The following is a 20,860-nucleotide window of genomic DNA, read 5'->3' on the forward strand; positions in this document are numbered from 1 at the left end:
ATCCAAATCCAATATAGCCTGGATTCCCATTTGTATTGTGGTAGTCGGAATTGGGCTCAGGTTGACCACCATGTCCTGTGTTTCCACCATTTGATTTCCTGACGTATTTGTATCGGTTACTTTTTAATTGGAGGGTAATACCCGTGGATCCACATTTTTCTCGATCACGCATCTTGAGTTTTCAAGCTCATAGTTATCAACATCGGCCAGACTCTTTAAAAAAAGAAATCTCAAATATTACTTTTCACAGATGTAGCCAACAGCGTATATTCATTTCCTTTTTCAAAATCTTGCCTTTGCTTTTTGTTGGTAGGCAAAGGGCAAGGTGTAGCATTCCGCTCATTTTCTCGTTTCCTTTCAATATCATGTAGGTGGTCATTTGCACCTTGTGTGTGGTGGAGAGACTACTGTGTTTCTCCAGACCAAGCCAAATAATCAATTTCAATAGCTTTTTGGTTATCACAGAGGCTACCACTTTGTATAGATGTTATTCACTTTGGAGGTATAACCAGCACAGTTAATCGGAATGCTCAAGCTTTTAACTTTGCAGACTATTCTATATCCGCCTACCAATCATGCTACATTGCATCTCCTGCCACGTTATTTACCAGCCATGTCAAATGATATTATCAGAGTACGCTTGATACAAAATAAATATTAAAGTACAACTATGCTGAAACAAAATTATCAACCTCTGGGCCCACCAAGATATTCCAAGGTACTCTGCGCCTCCCAGGAGCATGTCAATTTTCCTAGTTACAGATTGCTTGACAACGGGAGCGCTATGGTATGTGTCAATAGCTGTTTCAATCTTTCACTGTGCTTCCTAGTTTTACCTATTGTGTCACCACCAGCCCCGTTCAGTCTCGAACTGCCAGAGAGCATGGCTTCGTCTCACACTTCCTAAAATGGCCATGGCAGTGTGAATACGGTATTCGGGTTGGGCCACTACGATTTATTGGTTAGCGGCCCCTGCTGCTTTGAGTAATTGCAAACTGCACTGCACTCTGATGGTCACAGTGCAATACTCAATCCCACAGTATAATTAATTTATATCAGATGAAAATGCTGAGTTATGCTCCGTTAACTCCCGATAACTCCCAATGCAGCAAAGTGCGTGCGCACCTCTGGACTTCTTACAAACCCTCCTCCTCCGGGGTGTCCAAGCAAATTCACTTCAAGCAAAGTTGGGCTTGCACCGATCCTCCACCCAACAAGCCGTAAACACTCCTCTGCATTCAGCTGCACGCCTCTACTGCATAGTCTATGAAGAAATTGTTGTATCAACTATATCAAGGAATTCATGCAGAAAGACTCGATTGTTTTCTAAAACACAAAAACAGAGGTTGAATGCCGGCTCAGCTACGAGGCTTCCCGCGGGTCACTGCAGGCAACTGCTGCCTATGCTGCCATTACGCTTTGCTTTTGGAGGTCTGCTGTTTTGAATCCTCTGCGTAGCGTGGCTCCTCCCAAGTCTTGATTGTTCACACTGCTTTTCGGAAAAACACTGTGCAGGCAACTGCCGCTCCACAAAGAGATTTCTATTCAACTGACAGTATAAGTGAATCAATGCCCCATTTGTGTACTCATAAGTTCTACTGCCTTAGAAATTAAACATTAGGAAGGGAGGAAACCTCTCTCAGAATGAAATCATTTTTGCAGGCGTATACATCTAACAGAGTTGGTGTTATTAAAAGGCCCTGATTATTAAACAGACTGAAAAAGGCATTGTGAACTGAAGCATTTCTAATCAACTAATGGCCCAAATTGGTACTTAAGCTACAGCAGAAATCTGAGGAATATTGGGAAAGGCTCTGCAACCTCAACTACAAAAAATATATAGAGCGACAGCACGCGTGAGGGGATAAAACAGGACGGCTCTTAGCATGGTTATACAAGAGCGAAACTCCCAGACCTACGATCAGAACAATAATGAGAGACAATGGTAGTGTAGTGGACACCCAAGAAGGAGTTAACAAGGAGTTTGCAGAGTATTATAAATTGCTATATGGGGATGAGGAGGGGAAGTAGCCAGGGGAAGATGTCATGATGCCTGCCCCCGGAAGACCAGACCAGGCCCAGCAGCCCCGGAAGCAGGCATCATGCCACTTGGAGCATTCCCAAACGCCCCAGTTAAGGGCTGTTTGGGTGCAGTCCTGGCGCCTACGGCGCCAGGCTCATTATTGATAACTTACCTGAAGCAGACCATGCTGCATACTCACCTGAGGCAGACCATGCTGCATGAACACTCAAGCCAAATGAGGCTTAGGAGGGACTATTTTACTGAAGGGACTATTTTGTTACTTGGGTGGGGCTGTGGAAGAATACTTACCTGGATCTTCTTCCAAGGCTATTTAAACCACGCCCGGACAGCCACAAGTGCTTCGCGTTATTCTGCTTGCTGCAGCGTAACGCTCACCGTGTTTTCAGCAGCTCCAGTCTTCAGCCACGCCCGCTTCAGTCCTGGGACTCCTGAAACAAGAAGAAAAGAAGGATAAAGGTTAGAACAGGAGTTTTAACTTTAATCCTTACCTGAATCCTGATCCATTTCGCCACGGAACTGAAAGACAGAAGTCTTTGAAGCATCGCTTCGCATTCCTACGGCGCCGCGCTGAACTCACCTGCTTGGCGGTACTTCAGCATTCCATCACGCTCTCTCCATCTCGCGGCCACCCTCCGACACCTAAGGAGACAGACAGCAAGGTGAGCAAGGGGACTCTAAGGCTAAACAAGCTACCCCCAAGGATTTACCTGATTTACCACAGGAGGTACTCGCCTCATCTCGGGTCGGCGCAGTCAACTCTGCTTCATTGCCGTACCCCGGCCCCTAAGGTGAAAACCACAATAGACTTACCTTAATCTTAACAAGTGCCATTTGGAAATCTTCAAGTGGATTAATCGGCAACCTGCAAGGAATCGGACAGAGAGAAGATCAGACATTTGAACTCTTATGAACAATTGGACTTTAGAGTCAATACTGGGACTCACCAATTCCTCTAAGCCAGTGAAGTAACTGGTCATCAACGCGCCCCTGCGGTCGACGCAGGATGGAGAGCTCATCCTTCCAAACCATCAAGTGAGACTAAGGAGGGGACATCAAGAGTGATCTGTGGGAAGACAACGGGAGTGGGGAAGGTGGGTTGACACTCAATTCCACGGGTGGTTAATTCCTCTTCTCCTTTGCAGAAGAATATTCTTGCGAGCCAGACAAACTAGGCTGAGCGGGCCAGTCCAGTCAGTCATCTCGGCGTTACACGTCACGCTGGTGGAAACAACAGCGGCCCAGTTCCGGTCGACGCCCCCGTGGGAACCAGGTGAGCGTAACAGGAGATAATGGAAACAGAGGATATAGGACTGCCTATTATAAGCGTGGAGGAAAGAGAGGAGCTGGATGCACCAGTCACTCTGGAGGAGCTAGAAGAAGTGGTGAGGCAGCTGCCTACTAGTAAGACCCCGGCGGCGTTCGGGTTCCCAAGTGAATTTTATCAAGTATACAGAGAGGAAGTGCTCCCCCCCAATGTTAGAAATGTTAAATGAAGCGTTTGAGGTGGGACGGTTGCCAGAATCACTCAGAGGCGATCATAATACCGTTTCCCAAACCCAACAAGCATGGGCATAGCTGTGGTTCTTACAGACCTTAGCGATGTTGAACCAAGACAGCAAGATACTGACGGCTGCCTTGGCAAACAGATTGTGAAGAGTAATTAGCAAACTAATACACCCTGATCAGACGGGCTATGTCCCAAATAGAAATATAACGCATAATCACAGACGACACCAACGGGTTGTCGAATGGGGTAAAAAGAATGAAGGCGAAATGGCGATCGTGTCCTTGGACACAGTGAAAGCTTTCGATTCGGTCAAGACGCCATGGCTGCTGGCAGCCCTGGAGGGGTATGGAATGGGACCCGGTTACACAAGGTGGGCGAAGATGCTGTATAGTGAGCCGCTGGCCAGAGTTAGAACGGGATCAGTGATATCCGAGATATGGCAACTTAGCAGAGGCACCAGACAGAGGTGCCCATGGTCCCCGATGCTTTACATATTAGCCCTTGAGCCCCTAGCAATATACCTCAGACAACAATATGATACGATGGATATCGAGGTGGGAGGGGAACGAAACCTGATCTCCTTATACGCGGATGATTTGTTGCTGTACTTGAGGCACCCGGAGGAAAATCTCCAGTACATCCTGGAGGTGATGGAGAGATATGCGGGGCTGTCTGGGATAACAGTGAATCCCCATAAATCTAGCATTTTTTTGTTGGGCTGCTATAAGGAAACCCCTGTGAGACGGTTACCGGTGTTACAAATACCATGGGCGGTTAGTTCTTTCCGGTACCTGGGGATAGACGTGTACCACACGATAGAAGAGGAACATAGGCACAACACCGAGGTAGCTATTGTGAAAATCGAGAAGTGTATGAAATTCTGGGTGAAGTTGCCCCTAGCAATGATGGGACAAGGTGCAATGCTGAAGATGGTGGTCCTATCTAGGCTCCTGCATTATTTTGGTAACATTCCATGCATGATACCCAACAAGTTCTTTTCCAAACTGAACGGTATGTGTAGGGATTTCCTGTGGCATGGTACTTGGAAAAGAGTGGCGCTATGGAAGCTGCAAAATTTTTATAAAAAAAGGGGGGATAAAACCGCCTAATTTTGAGGCATATTATGTGGCGAGCCAGCTGCAATATGTGGCCAAATGGCTCTCGGATAAAGCGACCCCTGAATTCAGGTTGTTTGGACATGATTGTGCCCATTTCACTTGAGAGATGATCTGGCTGCCCAAGACAGAAATGGGAGAGCGCCATAGGATGATGATGCTTGGGTGGAAGATGTGGCGCCAGGCATGACGGATGATGGAGAACCCATTCCCATGCTCTCCGCAGGTACCACTGGTTGCTGTGGCAGGGGAAGATAAGCAGCTGAGGATGTTAATCAGGAACCACTGGGAATCGGTGGGGTTGGTAACGTTAGGGGACATCTGGCAAGAGGGGACCATTACGGATTTTGAAGTGCTTGGGGAGGAAACGGGGTTGCACACGGGCCAGTACATTACATATCACAGAATGGTGCAGAGAATCCGGAAAACATGGCCTGAAACAGTATTGGCAGAAGAACCAGATGCTACTATAGAAGCAATATATGATATATCGGAAGGGGGGCATGAGATTTCTAGACTGTATGAGATGGTGATGTCTAAGGTCGGGAGGGAGTTGACACATTGGAGACTGGGAAGTGGAAGCAGGAGTCCCGATAGAAGACGGGATGTGGGAACGTGCCCTAGAGTATCACAAAAAGGTGTCAAGGAATGCGAGATTAAAACAGATACAATTGTATATAACGCACAGAGCATACATGACACCTCTAAAGATATCCAGGTTTGAAAATACTGGACGACAAGCATGTCCCAAATGTGACGAAGAAAAGTCTGACATGCTACATATGTTTTGGTCATGCCCAGTAATTGAGCGTTTCTGGGGTCAAGTGGCACAGAAACTAGCGGAAAAGGGGGTCACGATCATTATAGATACAGCCTGGGCCTGCTTGCTGGGGGGGTTCCCTAGATCACAGAAACTTAAGCACGTCGGTAAACTGAAAGACCTAGCATATGTGCTTGCAAATCAAAGGATTGCCATGGGTTGGAAGACATGTCACAGGCCACGGGTGGAGGTGTGGTGGAAAGAGCTGCAGAAATGGGCAGAGGCAGAAACGATGGTATGGCATGAGGCAAGTAATGCGGGGGGGAGGAGGAGGCAGGAACCCTGATGGCATGGAAATCATTAATAGCGGAATTGTTTGGAACAATACAAGATCTGACCGAATCCACGGGAAGTGAGACCCCGCCATGTGCGGCAGATATAGAGTGTGAAGAATGAATAGGCTCACAAAGGGGGTGGGATGGGGGGGGGGGGATGCAGTGACCAAAATTAAGTGGTGAATAATTGAACTGTGGATATATGCACTGCGTGTTTGGTTTGTATTGTTTGGTTTGAATAAAATTAATACATTTAAAAAAAAAACGAATGGCCCAAATTAATCTCTGTATTCAAAAAGATGGAGGGGGGCGGGACTTTAAGAAAATGGGATCCAAAGCAATCTAAGGTTCAAATCTATTTCCTCCTTTTCCCCTGCCCTTAATATCAAAACCAAAACCATTTAGAATCTTTATTTACATGTCCTCAGTTAGATATAGATGGCATTTGGTATACATTTCACAACTCAGAAAAGTGATTTTCATGCTCACTTTCACTAATTTGTACTGAATTACATGCAAGTTAAGGCCAAAATCCAATATTTTTGTCGCATATACTGGAGCCCCCTCTCTGCCTTTTTAGTTTGGAGTAGTTCCAATTTACCTTTGATGTTTGTATAGATCGTAAGCAGTTTCAACCGTGAGTTGGTTTTACATCTTTTGCATTACATCTTTGAGCTCCTTTTCCAAGTCCGCTCTAGGCATTTTGTCTGCCTCTCTTGGGGCTCTCATAGGTATTAGCTCCTCACAACATACTGTTTAAAGATGTCCCACAGACACTGCTCTGTCGCCTCCGGAGAAGCATGGAGTGCAAAGAAGTCCCTCATTTTACCTTCCATATGCGGTGGATATGCGAGGGAGGATCACTGCATGCGAGACATGGTATCCCCTTTTCCCTTCGAGAATGAATCCAACCTTTCCCCTTGCTTCATAGGGTTTTGTCAGTCCCCATCTCTTCCACACACACAAATACTATGACCCTAAGACTTAGACAAGGCAACAAGGAGTAATGCACACAGTCCGTTTCACCACTGTGGTACTGAGTCAAGGAAAGTGCCTATGAAAGATCAGGCATGTCCTGTTAATTGGTTTAATGAGTGTCAGGCAAACTACTCACAACTGCAACCTATTGGAAGGCTACAGGTGCTTAAAAGGAGGTCCATGCAGCCAAGCAGAGAGCACATTCCTGGAGAGAAGGCCGCCGTGTGGTGAGGAGCAGGCTGAAGCAGGACCGGCAGATATGGCAATGTAGGTGGCCAGGGGAAAGATGTGCCATGAAACGAGCAGGCCATGAGCGGACCAAAGCCCCAGCAATTACCTGTGCCACGTGTTCCCAGCTGGACCTCCTGACTGCCGCGGGATGCTGAACGAAGGTTTTCAGACAGCGAGTGCTGCTCACTGATCTACCGGCGCATATCCGGGAGCAGAGACGGACGGGGAACAGTACAAAGACATCTGGCAACGCAGAGAGATCTGCAGTGAGTGCCAGACAGGGAATGTGTGTACTGGGGTGCTCTGGGGCGAATCTAGGACAATTCATGTTTGCAAACAAGCAAAAAGCTTATAAGAAGGGGATTTGGAACCAGAATAAAGGAATAATGAATCGTGAATAAGTTGCCAAGTGTTTTGGTAAATACAACGGCATATATTGAATACTGAACTAAAGAGAAGATATGCAAATCATGTGATATTGGCTAAAAAGAATTGAGAAACAAAGTGAAATCTTTCATGAATATTTATGAACTAAATGAAAAGCAAGTGTAAACGACAAGTTGTTGAACTCAGAGGGGCAAGGTGAAACCAAGGTGGTCGAAGAAGACATACCACAGAATAAGGTGAATGCAAATTGTGGCAAAGCCAAAATCCTGCCAATATACAGATGTGATTAAGCCCCATAACTGCCAGAAAGAAACCACAGCAGGATGTTGGATGCATCCTCCCCAGTTGCAGTTTCTTCCCTGCCCTCTTCCCCCTTACCAAAGAACTCAGTATAGTGATCGACCCGTTGAACCTCTGGGATAGCATTCAGTTGATCAATATCCGAAATAGAGTCTTGGCCAGAAAAAAGAGCCCAGAATGCCCCGAGATCCCTTTTAACCAAAATTCTTAGCATAAGCTCTGCATCATTTTGCAGCAGACTGGATTTTCTTGCTATGCAATAGTTTTTATATTTCCGGCGTGTAGATTTGATCTTAGCTTTTTTTATTGACTTGGGTCAATATCGAGGAGTCGGGTTTCTCTGATAAGTTTACGTACATAAGCCTTCTCAGTAGCCAGCTCCTGATCAAACCTATGGACATGAACTCTTTTAGAGTTACCCTTACTAAGTGTATCGTAAATGCTGCTATGAAGAGCATTCAGAAAGCTACCATACTGTTGAGTATTAAAGACTACTTGTTTCCACAGGAGAGAAGTATGGTTAAATGAAAAAAGGAGATGACCACTGAGAAGATTATTAACTGGAGACCAGCGTACCCCGGTACCTTGTCCTAGAGGTTTTAAATTTCGTGGTCCCCCAGAGGGCAACTTCTTGGAAGAGAGAAGGAAATGGACAGAGACAAATGATCACTCCAAGGGGTATAGAGAACCTGAACTACAGAGGAAAGAGGGAGCAGGGAATGATATACAAAGACGTAGTATATTGTGGAAGTTGAGAGGCCTCTATGCCAAGTAGGGAAGGGAGGGTGGGTAGAGTCAAAGACACCATTGAGGCATATCAAACCCACCGATTCCAAAGAGAGGTCCCACGATCTGCCCAAAGCATATTTCTGTCCCCTCTGGTTATCCTGCAGATCCTACCCCAGATCCGCATAATCAACATCAGGCGATATCAGGCGATATAGAGCAATCAGAATTCAGATCACCTGCCAGAATCACTTCCCCCTAGTATTGGCAGATCTTCATGCTAGAACCAGATCAGCTAAGCTTTCCAAAAAAGGGCTCAAGAGCAGCTAGGCCTTGATGCCAATAGATGTTAATCATAAGAATATTAAACAAACCCTCTCTGGAAACAGTCTCCACTGCTAGAATCCAAATGGCGCGTCCAAAATAACTGCATACCTAAGACCAAGAGAAATTCTTAACCCAATAAGTAGGCCCCCTGACGCTCTCCCTCCCAGACTAGGTTTTGCATTTTGGGAAATCATTTCATAGCCATTGATAAAAGGGGATGAAAGCAGCCAGGTTTCCTGTAGATAAAAACAGTCTGAGCCGTTGATCATAGCTGCTGTATCAGTATTTGTCAGGAGATGTAAATTTCCCCTTGTGTTCCAGGACAAAAGAATTAATTAATTAGAGACTATTATATTTGTAACAGTCTCCAGACTTTTAGAGCGGAGCTCATTTCCACAAGCCAGAGGTAACCCGGGCCCAGTTTCTAGCATCTCCATGGTTTCTGGGAAATGCTTCCATTGAGGCTGTAAAGGCCTTTCCGGGTGGTAGACCATAGTCAGGTTTCCCCTATACTCTTCGAATCTTCCATGCATACTGGGCAGCTGACTTGGGTTTATCAGATTTATTTCAGGGCCAAGCTCCCTTAAGCCCTCTTTGTGTCCCATTATCAGGTTCAGCACCACTCTTGATTTCAAAACAATATTGCTGAGATCTGCACGATCCTTAGAAGTGAAGTAGATCCACTCTAGATCATAGCTAGAGATCATGGACAAAGTTGGGAGTTGATGTAACATTTTCAAAATATTCCCTCGGTTGAGACATATAGGCATGTCATTAGCCCAGAGACTAATGAGTTCTAAAGTCTCGAGTGGGTCTTTTCCACCTAGGGATTGGGGCAGTGAATCTGCAATATTCTTAGTAAATTGGATTAATGGATCGTCTTCCGAGACAGGGCCCCTTGCACCCCGTAATATTGTCCTTTTCTGGATTGAATGGAAACCCAACGGAAATCTTTCCTGACCATTAAAGTGACCCCCATTTGCGGGCTTTATTTGAGCATGGTTTTAAGTATTGGGGACATAAAGGTCCTCCACTGCCCTGAATCCCATAGTATGACCCCCAAAAGCCGAATGGGGGAAATCTATATGACCATCAAAAAGGAGAGAAGATTGAGCTGCTGTAACAGGGGAGCATGTAGCAGCAACATTAGCCTGGTCTAAACCCAGGATAGGGTTAACGCCACAGAGGAGGACTTCATTCTATATAAACCCTGAAGGAGTTGTTTCTCCATGTCAAGATTAACCAGGGTCACAGGTTCAGAAGTTGTAGAGGTAAGAGTGAGTAAAATTTGAACAGGGTGACAGTTTACCAGGGATGATAGGAGACTTTCACACAGGAGGAAATGTCAGAATGACATTCTATTTGAGCATTCAGTTTAACCGGAACATTATTTTTGGCAGACTCAGAGATCATTAAGATAACAGTAGAGACAACCATGGGGGCATTGCTATCATCCGGCTCAGGGATAATTGCCAGGGAATCTGTCCGAATACCTACAGTTGTTTTAGCAGGCAGTACATTTGCACAGTAGCCACAGGAACGGCATCAAGAACAGTATTGAGAGGTATTGCTACCTTCCCCGATGTGGAAACCCTCTTCTGAGGGATAGTACTGTTTGGTGGCAAAGAAACTGTTGGAAGAACCAGATTTCTAAAACAAATGTGTTAGTGAATGAATTTAACTTTTTGATGTTTTTCTGATTTTTAGTTTTCTTAATGTGTTGTGTAGTTTATTTACCGAAGGGGGCAAAGCCCTTAGAGAGTAAAATTTGTTTAGTTAGATCCATAAGGGCAGGGGCATTCTCCAGATTTGACTGTAGTTTCGAACCTGGAGTAAAGATATCATCTACTCCCTTATCCCGTTTACCATCTTCTGGTATATTAAGATCGCATGCATCTATAAAAAGAGAAGGACAAGGGGAATAGACAGACAGTCCATCTAAAGGTTCTTCCGGTGGAGTAACCAGTTTCGTTACATCTATAGTAGCAGTCACCTTTTCAAGGTTAAGTGGTAGTTTTGCTCCAATAGCGTGAACAGAGATGACTACCTCATTCTTCAGAGATGGAGTTGGCAAGATTTGAGCCGATACTGCCCTCCCTAGACGAAGTGAAGAGATCAGAAGAGGCACCTTATATGGTTCTTCCCCAGAGACACTAGCCATTACCAGATCGGGGGCCCTCATAATAGCATCCCCTTCAGTACTTATTTGATACGGCACGGCAGAGTTAGGGCATGGCTTAATTATAGAGGAGTTACCTTCCCTAATAATCTTCACCAGCTCTTCAAACCTATCCAGCCTCTCTAACCTGGCATAGATTTCCGAGAGTAGAAGAGAGTGGGATCTAACTTCTGCCCAAATATTATCATAAAGACTGACGAAAGAACTCAGCACCATATTCAAGGCAGGGACTGTAGGCTAAGTCATTCTTATCCTTTCATCAGACTCTAAGAGTATGGTGCAACATAGAATCGCTAGCATGTTCCTTAATCGGGTCTGGGAGTAGACCCCTTTATCCAAGCCAGTTTTGATTTTCAGTATATTCATCAATAAAATGTGTGAGTTCAGAAGGAGAACCCACAAAAGAAGCATCACAGGTTTGTTGAGTTACATTATTAGTGTTAATCGGATTAAGCTCTAACCCACTCTCTGCAATTGCTTTGTCTGCACATTCAATTATACAAATGTCATCAATATCATTATGCGAGGGCTCCTCTGTATCAAATAATTCTTTTACTACCTTTGCCAAATGCAGATCTAGAGTAACCACTAACAAAGCTGAATGAGGAGGTTTAATAAGGGTACTAGTCGCTGTTCTTTTCCCAAAATATTTAGAGATATTTTTCACCGAAATAAGTTCCCCTAACGAACCCGGCCTAAGTTTTGTTTTGGAAATATTAGGCAACGGTTTCCTTAGGGGTGTTTTAAAGACTGGGGTTTTCATGGTAGAGCTGGCAGAATTCCCAAGAGAACAGACAGAAAGATTCAAATGGATAGTTGAGGTATAATTGCCCGTCCCACCAGAAGGGAACACCCCAGCAGATAACTTAGAAGGAGAAATCGTATGATTAATATCACCTAACAGGGACGATTGTGGGACGGTAACAATATTAGAAACAGCAGGTACTTTTATACAGTTAGAACCAGAGACATCCACCTTAGGAACAGACAAGGACATCTTTGAATGTGAAGAGATAGGAGTCAGATGGGCAGCATTCAGCATTTCATTATTAGATTCATCAAAATAGGGTCCCGCCCTGATAGTGCTACCCCCATCGTCCAAATTCATAGCTAAAGTAGCTGCTAAATGTTCTTCCTGAGCATCAATGGAAAGATCATGTATTCCATTGAAAATACAACTATTGCCACAGAATACGTGGGATAATACCCATTGCATTAAAAACCTTGCTCTATCCTGAAAATTAATTTGAGCATGAACAGTACGTTTCAGTGCAGTAGTGCCCAAAGAATCAAGAGCTTTAGTAGGGGGCTTACCCATAGAAGCAGAGGAAATATTCAGAGGGAGAGAGTTCTTTTGAATCTGGAGAATGAACCTCCTCAAGAGTAGCCTCCATGGCCGACTCCTCAAGAGTAGCCTCCATGGCTGACTGACTCCTGAGACCCCTACGTGTCATCCAAGATGAAGTCTACACCGGGGGCTGTGGGGCCAGTAGAACAGAGGATACCAATAAAGGAAAAAGTTCTAGAGTGAACAGGCTCAATGTGTCAGCAAAGTAGATGTATTATCAATATCACAAACAATAAGTAAAGTACTGAATAAAATGCACTGAATGGAAGTGGTAGTTTAGTTGAATACAAAAAAAAACATACTACCACAAAAATACTTTAAAACGTACAAGTATCAGTCTTAAAATTGGAGATGTAGAGAAAAAGCTGTATTATAAAAATCAAATAGGTACTAATATATAAATACTATAAAAAGTCCAGATTCCCGGACGTCAACATGTATTCCAATAAGTGATATATTAGCTAAAGTCACAGGGTAAGGAACGCCCCGACAGCTTGAGGAACTGCCAGAGTCCCACTCTCCTCCCTCACCCTGACGACTAAAAAATGGTCGATGCAAAACACTCCAAACCCAAATATGTGTTCAAAAGGTAGCCAAGGGTGGATAAAGCCACTGTGCTCTTAAAGAATCCTGGAATAATCCCTTGCTGATGAGAATGCTGCAGTCCTCGCGTCGGTGGGGCAAAATGGAACTATTGAAGACGGATCATAGAACCTGGGTTATGGTGCTGACCAGTCTGATGAAGACACAGCTCTGCTGGAGGAAGGTTCCTAGAGAAATGCTACCTTTTCCAAAAGCCACCTAATAAAACATTCCCAAGAGCCCATCATTAACTTCAATACGGCTATCGATGGCAGCAGAATCAGTAAGGTGGGCGTTACCCTTTAAGGAAAGAAACTCTGTTTGTGGTCTTTACCAAACTTTTTTTCTTACTGTATTGTAATTTTGCCAACACGAGAAAAATAAGGCAGCAATTTTTGCCTGTGTACTTTCAATAAAAACCCTGATTTTATGTTGCATTACACAGAAAAATAATCATTTTGTATCAATTTTCTTTGTTAAAACAACCGCCATGAACTTTTAAGACCAGTCATCTTGTCATTTAGAGCTAACGAATCAAACATCAGAAACTTAAAATCAGTACCTTGGTGAACCGGTCGCGAGGTACATACTTCAGCAGTATTGGTTCCATAGTGGCGGTGCATGCAAAATCAACCTCCGGAATATAAAGTGCACAAACCACATGAGCCCAACCTATCACAAGAGAGTTCAAATTATTTGACATTTAAGGGTCTCAATTTATTGCATTTAACACTGCGGGATATTATTCAAAATAGAAGCACCACAAACGAACATGCAAGGCTCAAGCACATGATATACATGGGTCCCGTTTAAAGTTGGAATGTGAAATAAACTTTTACACATAAGTACCGCAACTTTTACTATATTTTGCACTGTATTTATTGATGTGGAAATGTAGTGAAATTTACAGTAATAACAGATTTTATTGCACACAATTCTAAATGAACTCATTAATTTAATTAACTTGATAGATCCTTCAAATGGAATATCGGGGGAACAAGGGGACTAGAGTACAAGGCAACATGGCTTCTCTCCAAGTTTGCTACAATACTCTGTGCAGTGTTTGAGGGTTGGACTACCCTCCAGGAAAGATCGGAAGTCCTGGAACTCATAGCTCTGAGATCCTAACACCAGAAAGCCAACAGGCATGTCATGAAAAGGCTAATTGCCCCCGCTAAGGCAAGTTGACCTTTGTGTTAAAAAGAATCAGTAGTGTTTATCCAAAAGGGCAGCTGCAGCTTCTGGAGCCTACTGGGTTTCATCTGCAGCAAAGGCAGAGTGAGAGCCCTGGTGCCAACGGCACCAAAATGGGTTATCCATAACTAATGTAAATACCTGCTGGCTATAATTTGAATGACAGTGAAAGACAGAACCTGGGGGTGAGCACATTCCCTTGGTAACCAGCCGAGTGCTAATGAATCCAGGAGAATGGCAGTAGGGATGCCGCTCAATGAATGACATCTTAAAGATCAGCAACCTTGTGCACTGATCTGGCAGGGAAAGCACAGTGAAAAGAAATGAGACTTCTTCAACTTGCATTCCCACTTAGTGCTGATACAAACTATACATTTCTGTGCATCATATAGAACCCTTCATGCTTTGTCATCTAGAAGCGTCCTAGAGCTATTCCCACATGTTTATGCATGGCACCAGTTGATGTGAAGTCAAAAAGGTAGCTCGTGGTAGTTGTTGGTGTTAAACCTTTCTGCAGTCCTCACCACCTTCGATTACCCTATTTTCCCTGTTTCATCTTCTCCATTTTGATTTGGCTTTATAGGTGTTGAATTGAAGATGTGATAGATTCCAAACCTTTACACTACGTGGTTTTGAAAACTCTTCTCGCCAGTTAGCCCGTAGTGTCCCACAGTCAGCAACGGTTACACCTCTTATATTTACAACCAGGTCACCGCAGTTCTCTGTAGCTAAGGTATGGCATTTTATTCCTTGACGGACTATGCTCCAATCCTTTTATTGAATCGATCCTTCCACAAAATATTAAGTACCGGCCAGAAAGTGACTGTTCCTCATTTTATTTAAAAGCCAGGGAATATAAGTTGTATAAAGATCCAAAGAGTGTTTAGTTATTAAAACTCCTAAGTATTTCATTTTGAAATAACACCATTTAAATAGGATAATCTTAATTTCATGAATCCATGTTGTGAATGCTGATGTTTAGAAATACACTTCTCTAGATTTACCTGAAAATCATGCGACTATGAAAATCTCAATGCCGAGACAGAAGAATGAGGATCAATTAAGGTTAACACAGAACATAAAATAACTTTTTGCAGACAATATTTTATTATTATGCCAAACTCCTGCAAAAGAATCCTTTCTGCGAGTTCTCGCCAAAAGGGGTTCAACCACTAAAGCAAAAAGTAAAGGAGATGGGGAACAATCTGGTCTTGTGACTCTTAGTAAACAAGAAGGGACCAAGAGAAATCCATAAACTGCCACTCGAGGTTTAAGGTTGTGATGAACAAGGAGGACCGCCATCAGGAAGGACTCTCCAAAACCCATTCTTAGTAAACAAAAAGGGACCAAGAGAAATCCATAAACTGCCACTCGAGGTTTAAGGTTGTGATGAACAAGGAGGACCGCCATCAGGAAGGACTCTCCAAAACCCATTCTTTCACCTGACCTTTTGTAGGCAATGACACTCATTTCAGTCAAAAGCTTTCTCAGCACCAAGGATAATGAGGGCAGGGACATATTTTAGGTACTATGTCTTGCAGGTTCACGACCCTTTAAACATTATTTGCGTCCCAGAGCACTAAGAAAACTGGATTGATCTGGCCAACTAATTTCGGTTAAGAGCTCTTTTAGTCTATAATAAAGATTTTCCATAATGTCTTACTAGAAAGTCTTAATTCTATTAAAGACACGGAGGCGAGCATTATGCTTCTCTTTCTTTTATTTAATTAAGAAAGGCTCAGCAGCAAAAATATTTTCTTTAGTGCTTGGAAAATATGTAACTGAAAACAAACAGGTAATCATGTCAAATGTATTTAACAGTCCTGAAACACATAAAACTCCATTTCCCAGGAAGCCTGAGGAAAGTCCAACGTGATGTCACCAACATGTGACTAAATACTCCAATGAGTAAGTATATCCCTCCATAAACAGTCCAGGATATGATGACACTTCCTCTTTCGAAGCTGCGAAACTGTCCAGTAGAAAGTGTGAAACTGAAGCCATCTCATAGAAGCGAAAGTATGCCGAGTATTAGGCAGACTTGTCTGTTGACGCTGTCAGGAGAGAAAAAATCGCAATCAGTTCATGTATATTACAACCCTAGTTCCCATATAGGGGTGGGAGAGAAATACGTTGTTACTTTAATGAACAATACTGTATTCAAAATCAAGCAATCATTTTGCAATATATGTATAACCATTCAGAATGATGTGTTAAAATTTCTCGCCGGGTGGGATAATGCTCGCCTTCGTGTCTTTAATAGAATTAAGACTTTCTAGTAAGACATCATGGAAAATCTTTTTTCTATGTCAAGACCGGAGGCTCCCATTATGCTAGTTTAAAGCTTACTTACCACAAGGGATGCCGGCTGTTCTACCGGTTTCAGGTAGAATTGCTTAAACACAGATTCACTTGCCCAGTCTGCCATTTTCATGATGTCGTCTAGTCAGATCCCGACTTGGAAGGCCTTGGAAGCCATGGCTCCTCTCACGGAGTGGGCTCCGAAGTGCAAGGTATCTATTCCTGCTTGGGTCAAGGTCCACCACACCCAGCGTGCTAGAGTTGGGGCGGAAACTGCTTTGTGAGGTTTGCGTAAGGATATCAAAAGTTGCCCTTCTGGCGCAGTCCTGAGAGGTGCCGTAACCTCTTCGTAAGTCTTCAGGCATCTGACTAAGCAGAGCTTGGGCTGATCCTTGAAGGCAGGATAAGAGATCACTCTTGAGTTGCACTTAGTCCTTCTATGTATGTGGAATATAATGCCATCGGGGGCAAAGGTTCTGCCTGCTAGGTCTAAGGCTTTGATATCAGAAACTCTCCTGCAGGAGACGAGGCAGAGCAGTGTAGTGAGTTTGCCGGATAGGGCAGTGCGGGATAGTTCCTTATTATCTGGCCAGGACAGAAAAAGGTTGAGCACTTTATTAACGTCCCAAAGCTTGCTGTAACGGGACAGAGGCGGGACCAAGTCTGATGCCCTGGAGTAGCCTGCAGATTAGATGGTGCTCTCCTGCTGGAATTCCGTCTATAGGATTGTGGCCTGCTGAAATGGCAGAACGGTACGCGTTGACTGTTCTGTAGGCTAGACCTCTTTCTGCTAAGGATGCTAAGAAGTTCAGAATTTCCTCTATAGGTGCTGAAACTGGATGTAGTCCTTTTTCTTGAAACCAGTTTCTCCAGGCATTCCAAGAGTTGAGTACCTTTTGAGAGTGGCAGGAGCCCAACTTTCTTCGATTAGGCTGACTGCCATGTGGGACATGCCTGGAACTCTCCACCTAGACCTGAAATCCTCCAGGCTGCCAGGGTCAGAGATCCGTGGAGGAGTAGAGGGTGACGATGTCCCGCTGGATCCAACAGGAGATCTGGAAATTGGGGTAGAAGGATTGGAAAATCCGAAGAAAGTTCCAGAAGAACTGGATACCAGGTCTGAGAGGTCCAGACTGGTGCTATAAGAACCAATTCTGTTTGTTCCTGACAGACCTTCGCCAGGGTCCTCGCAATCATGTTGAAGGGGGGGAGGGCATAGTGCACCCCTTCTGTCCAATGTTGGAGGAAAGCATCCGTCGCCGCTGGATCCGGATTCCAGCTGAAGAACACTGGAAGCTGAGTGTTCAGGCGAGAGGCAAACAGGTCCTTGGACATGGGACCCCATATTTGTTGAATTTGGAGGAAGACTTCTCTGTCCAGTCTCCAATCGCTGTAATCGGTCGTGTTCCGGGAGTACCAGTCTGCCACTACGTTCGTAAGGCCTGGCAGATACTCCGCTGTGACCGAAATCCGGTGTTGTAGACAGAAATGCCAAAAATCTTTGGCTAATTCCGCTAGAGGTCGAGATCTGGTGCCACCCAGATGATTGATGTATCTTACTGCAGAGACATTGTCCATTTTCAATAAGATACAACAACTCACTTTGTCTTTGGCGAAGGAGCGTACTGCGAAGGAACCCGCCAAGAGCTCTAGGCAGTTTATATGCATCTCGAGTTCTAGAGGAGACCAAGTTCCTCCTGTGGCTACTGAACCGCATCTCGCTCCCCAGCCGGAACGGCTGGCATCAGACTATCACTATGTCTGGTGCAGACCCGAAGATAGCTCGGCCGTTCAGGGCCTCCATGTGCGTAAGCCACCAGTTGAGTTCTGTTGTTGCTTCCGGTGACAGAGTCATCCGTTGTGAATAAGAGAGACTGCGTCTTAGGTGTTGTCCTTTCAGTCTCTGTAACTCTCGATAATGCAGAGGTCCGGGAAAGATAGCTTGGATAGAGGAGGAGAGAAGTCCTATTACCCTTGCTAAATCCCGAAGAGAAATCTCTTCTCTCTGTAGAAGTCTGCAGATCTCCCGTTTGGTAGAATTAATCTTGGCAGTGGGAAGACGAAGTTGAGCTAACTTGGTGTCTACCACAAACCCTAGAAACTCTAGGCTTCTGGACGGAAAAAGGATTGATTTTTCCCAATTTATGACGAATCCGAGACTGTGCAGTAGGTCTATGGCTAACCTGGTCTGTTGCTCTACCAGTGCTTGAGACTGAGCCATAAAGATCATATCGTCCAGGTATATGATCAGTCGAACGCCTTGTTCTCTTAAATGTGCTACTACCGGTCTCATGAGTTTGGAGAAAGCCCAAGGAGCTGAAGAAAGACCGAAGGGCAGACTCGTAAATTCCCAGTTTTGAAGATTCCAAGAGAATCTCAGATAGCTTGCGTGGTCCTGATGTATGGGTACCGCGAGGTACGCATCTTTCAGATCCAAACGCATAAGCCAGTCGTTGGGTCTCAGAAGGTCTCTGAGCATGTAAATACCCTCCATTTTGAAATGGCGGTAGACTATAAAATCGTTGAGCCTTCAGGTTTATCACTGGACGCACTTTCTCTTTTCTGCGTACCAGAAATATTGGACTGAAGAAACCGCCTTGACTTGTACAGGGGCGAATTGCTTGTTTCATTGCTAAACTGCGAATCTTTTTGTCTAATGCAGCCTCGTCCTCTTTGGACATTGGAATGGGACGAGCTGTTTGAAAGGGCTGTGCGAAGAATTCTAGGCGCATGCCGCGAACTGTATCTCTGACCCATGCGTCCCCCTGACAAGGAATCCCAAGCATGCGCAAAAGGAGCTAGCCTCCCTCCTATAGGCATTTGCGGCGCTGGCGCTGCAATGGGTAGACTGACCTGTGGCTTGTTGTTGAGCTGGATATCGGCCGGCTCTCCTCCAACCGCGACCTCTTCCTCGCCCTCTCGATGGGAAGAAGGTATCTGTGCGATCTTGCCAGGCATGTTGATCCCTGGATTGTTGAGGTCTTCTATCGAAAGAGTATCGGCCGGAAGAGCGACCTCTGCCTCGTCCGGCCCTGGTGAACATTTTTGTAGAAAAAAACTCTTCTGATGTATGATTGCGCTTTGTCCAGCGCAGTGAAGGTGCCCACAAATTTTGACATCTCCTTCATGAAGGAGTCTCCGAAAAGGAGACCTTGGGCTGCCGCTCCAGATTCAGAATCTGCTAACTCACTTAGCTTGGCGTCGATTTTATAGAGAATACCTTTGCGGCGCTCAGTTGATATGGCACAGCTGGCGCTTCCAAGCAAACATATGGCTCTTTGAGCCCAACCTGATAGTATCAGAGGATCAATGGGTTCCTCTGAATTCATGGCTGCTTCTTTGCCAGTGGACCGGTGACGTCCAGCACTCGGTCTTGGCATGACTTCCAGGCACGATCTATGCCTTTACGTGGATCTTTAGTATTCTTTCCAAGGAAAGTAATCATTTTGGAGTCTAACTCCGGTGTCAGGGCCACCTTATCTGGGATCTCTGTGCGTGGACATTCTGCCCTGAGTCTTGCTCAGACTTCTTTGTCCAATGGCTTACGTAGCCTGTCTTTAATGTAGTCTGTCGTCCTAGAAGATGGTTCCCAGTGTGAAGACCTGGGGTGCACTAAGTCCTCTGGAGCAAACATCCCTTTTGAGGAAAGGGAATCTTTGGCTGGCTTATTAGGGATGGGGACTGCCGCAATCCCTGAGGTTGAGGGTTGTGACCCTATTGTCTGCACATCTTCATCCGAAGAAACTGGAGATTGACTATGACGGTCATATTCCTCTGGGTCAGAGCCCAGATAACATCTCTCTGGGTTAAAGGGTCCGAAGTCCCCGTTTTCTTCCTCGTGGTAAGAGGGTTTGTCACCGGAAGGGAGTTCCTTCCTATTCAAAAAGGCCTTTTTCAGCCTGGAGAAGGCGTCTGATAGGGCAGCAGTGGCTGGTACTGGCTGGCTCGGGGGGGTCGTAGAGTCTTTACTCAGGCGAGCCGGTATACATCCCCCATCTAAAAGGTGCTTTCTTTTTTGTGTCTTTTTTCTTGGTAGGGATTTTCCCTGTAAATGCTCCTCCATGTTATCTAGGCGTTGCTGTATAGGCAGGAGCATTTCTGACACAGCTTTCTTGATGCTGGTCTCCACCATGGAACCCAGCACTTTTTCCAGGCTGGAAGCCATAGCCACTTCATCAATATCCAAAGTATCTTCCTCGTATCCAGACCAATCCTGCCCCACCTGAGGGAAGTACTGAGCTGCCATGTTATTAGCACCTTTATATTTACCCTACTTTTTTTTTTTTTAAATATAATTATCTTAATATATATATATATGGGCAGACCACCTGCTCTCGATGCCCACAGTATGTAATGGGGAGTCTTGTATCAGCCCTGATCCAGAAGGGCATCAATCAGCTGTCCGCTGTCTCCCTTTATTTTCCTTTCACTTGAAATTTACTTCGTTTCAAATGATGCTGCCGCTTCTGGCACTCGCGATCGCTAAATTCGTTGTGAAATGCAACGGAAAAGCGATTGCGGGTGCCAGAAAGCTGAGGAATGGACC

General features: G+C 44.8%; 1 protein-coding gene across 1 annotated transcript in view; it reads right to left on the minus strand.

The window, feature by feature from the left end:
- Positions 1-20,860, minus strand: part of LOC138480573 (uncharacterized) — an 878,042-nt gene that overhangs the window by 377,317 nt on the left and 479,865 nt on the right. Inside the window, exon 4 of the mRNA XM_069612298.1 lies at positions 13,382-13,491. Coding sequence (XP_069468399.1) covers positions 13,382-13,491 — 110 coding nt within the window. The remainder of the gene's footprint in view (positions 1-13,381; positions 13,492-20,860) is intronic.

This window comes from Ambystoma mexicanum, chromosome 5p (genome assembly GCF_040938575.1).
Source record: "Ambystoma mexicanum isolate Mex_15411 chromosome 5p, UKY_AmexF1_1, whole genome shotgun sequence".
Taxonomy (NCBI): Eukaryota; Metazoa; Chordata; class Amphibia; order Caudata; family Ambystomatidae; genus Ambystoma; species Ambystoma mexicanum.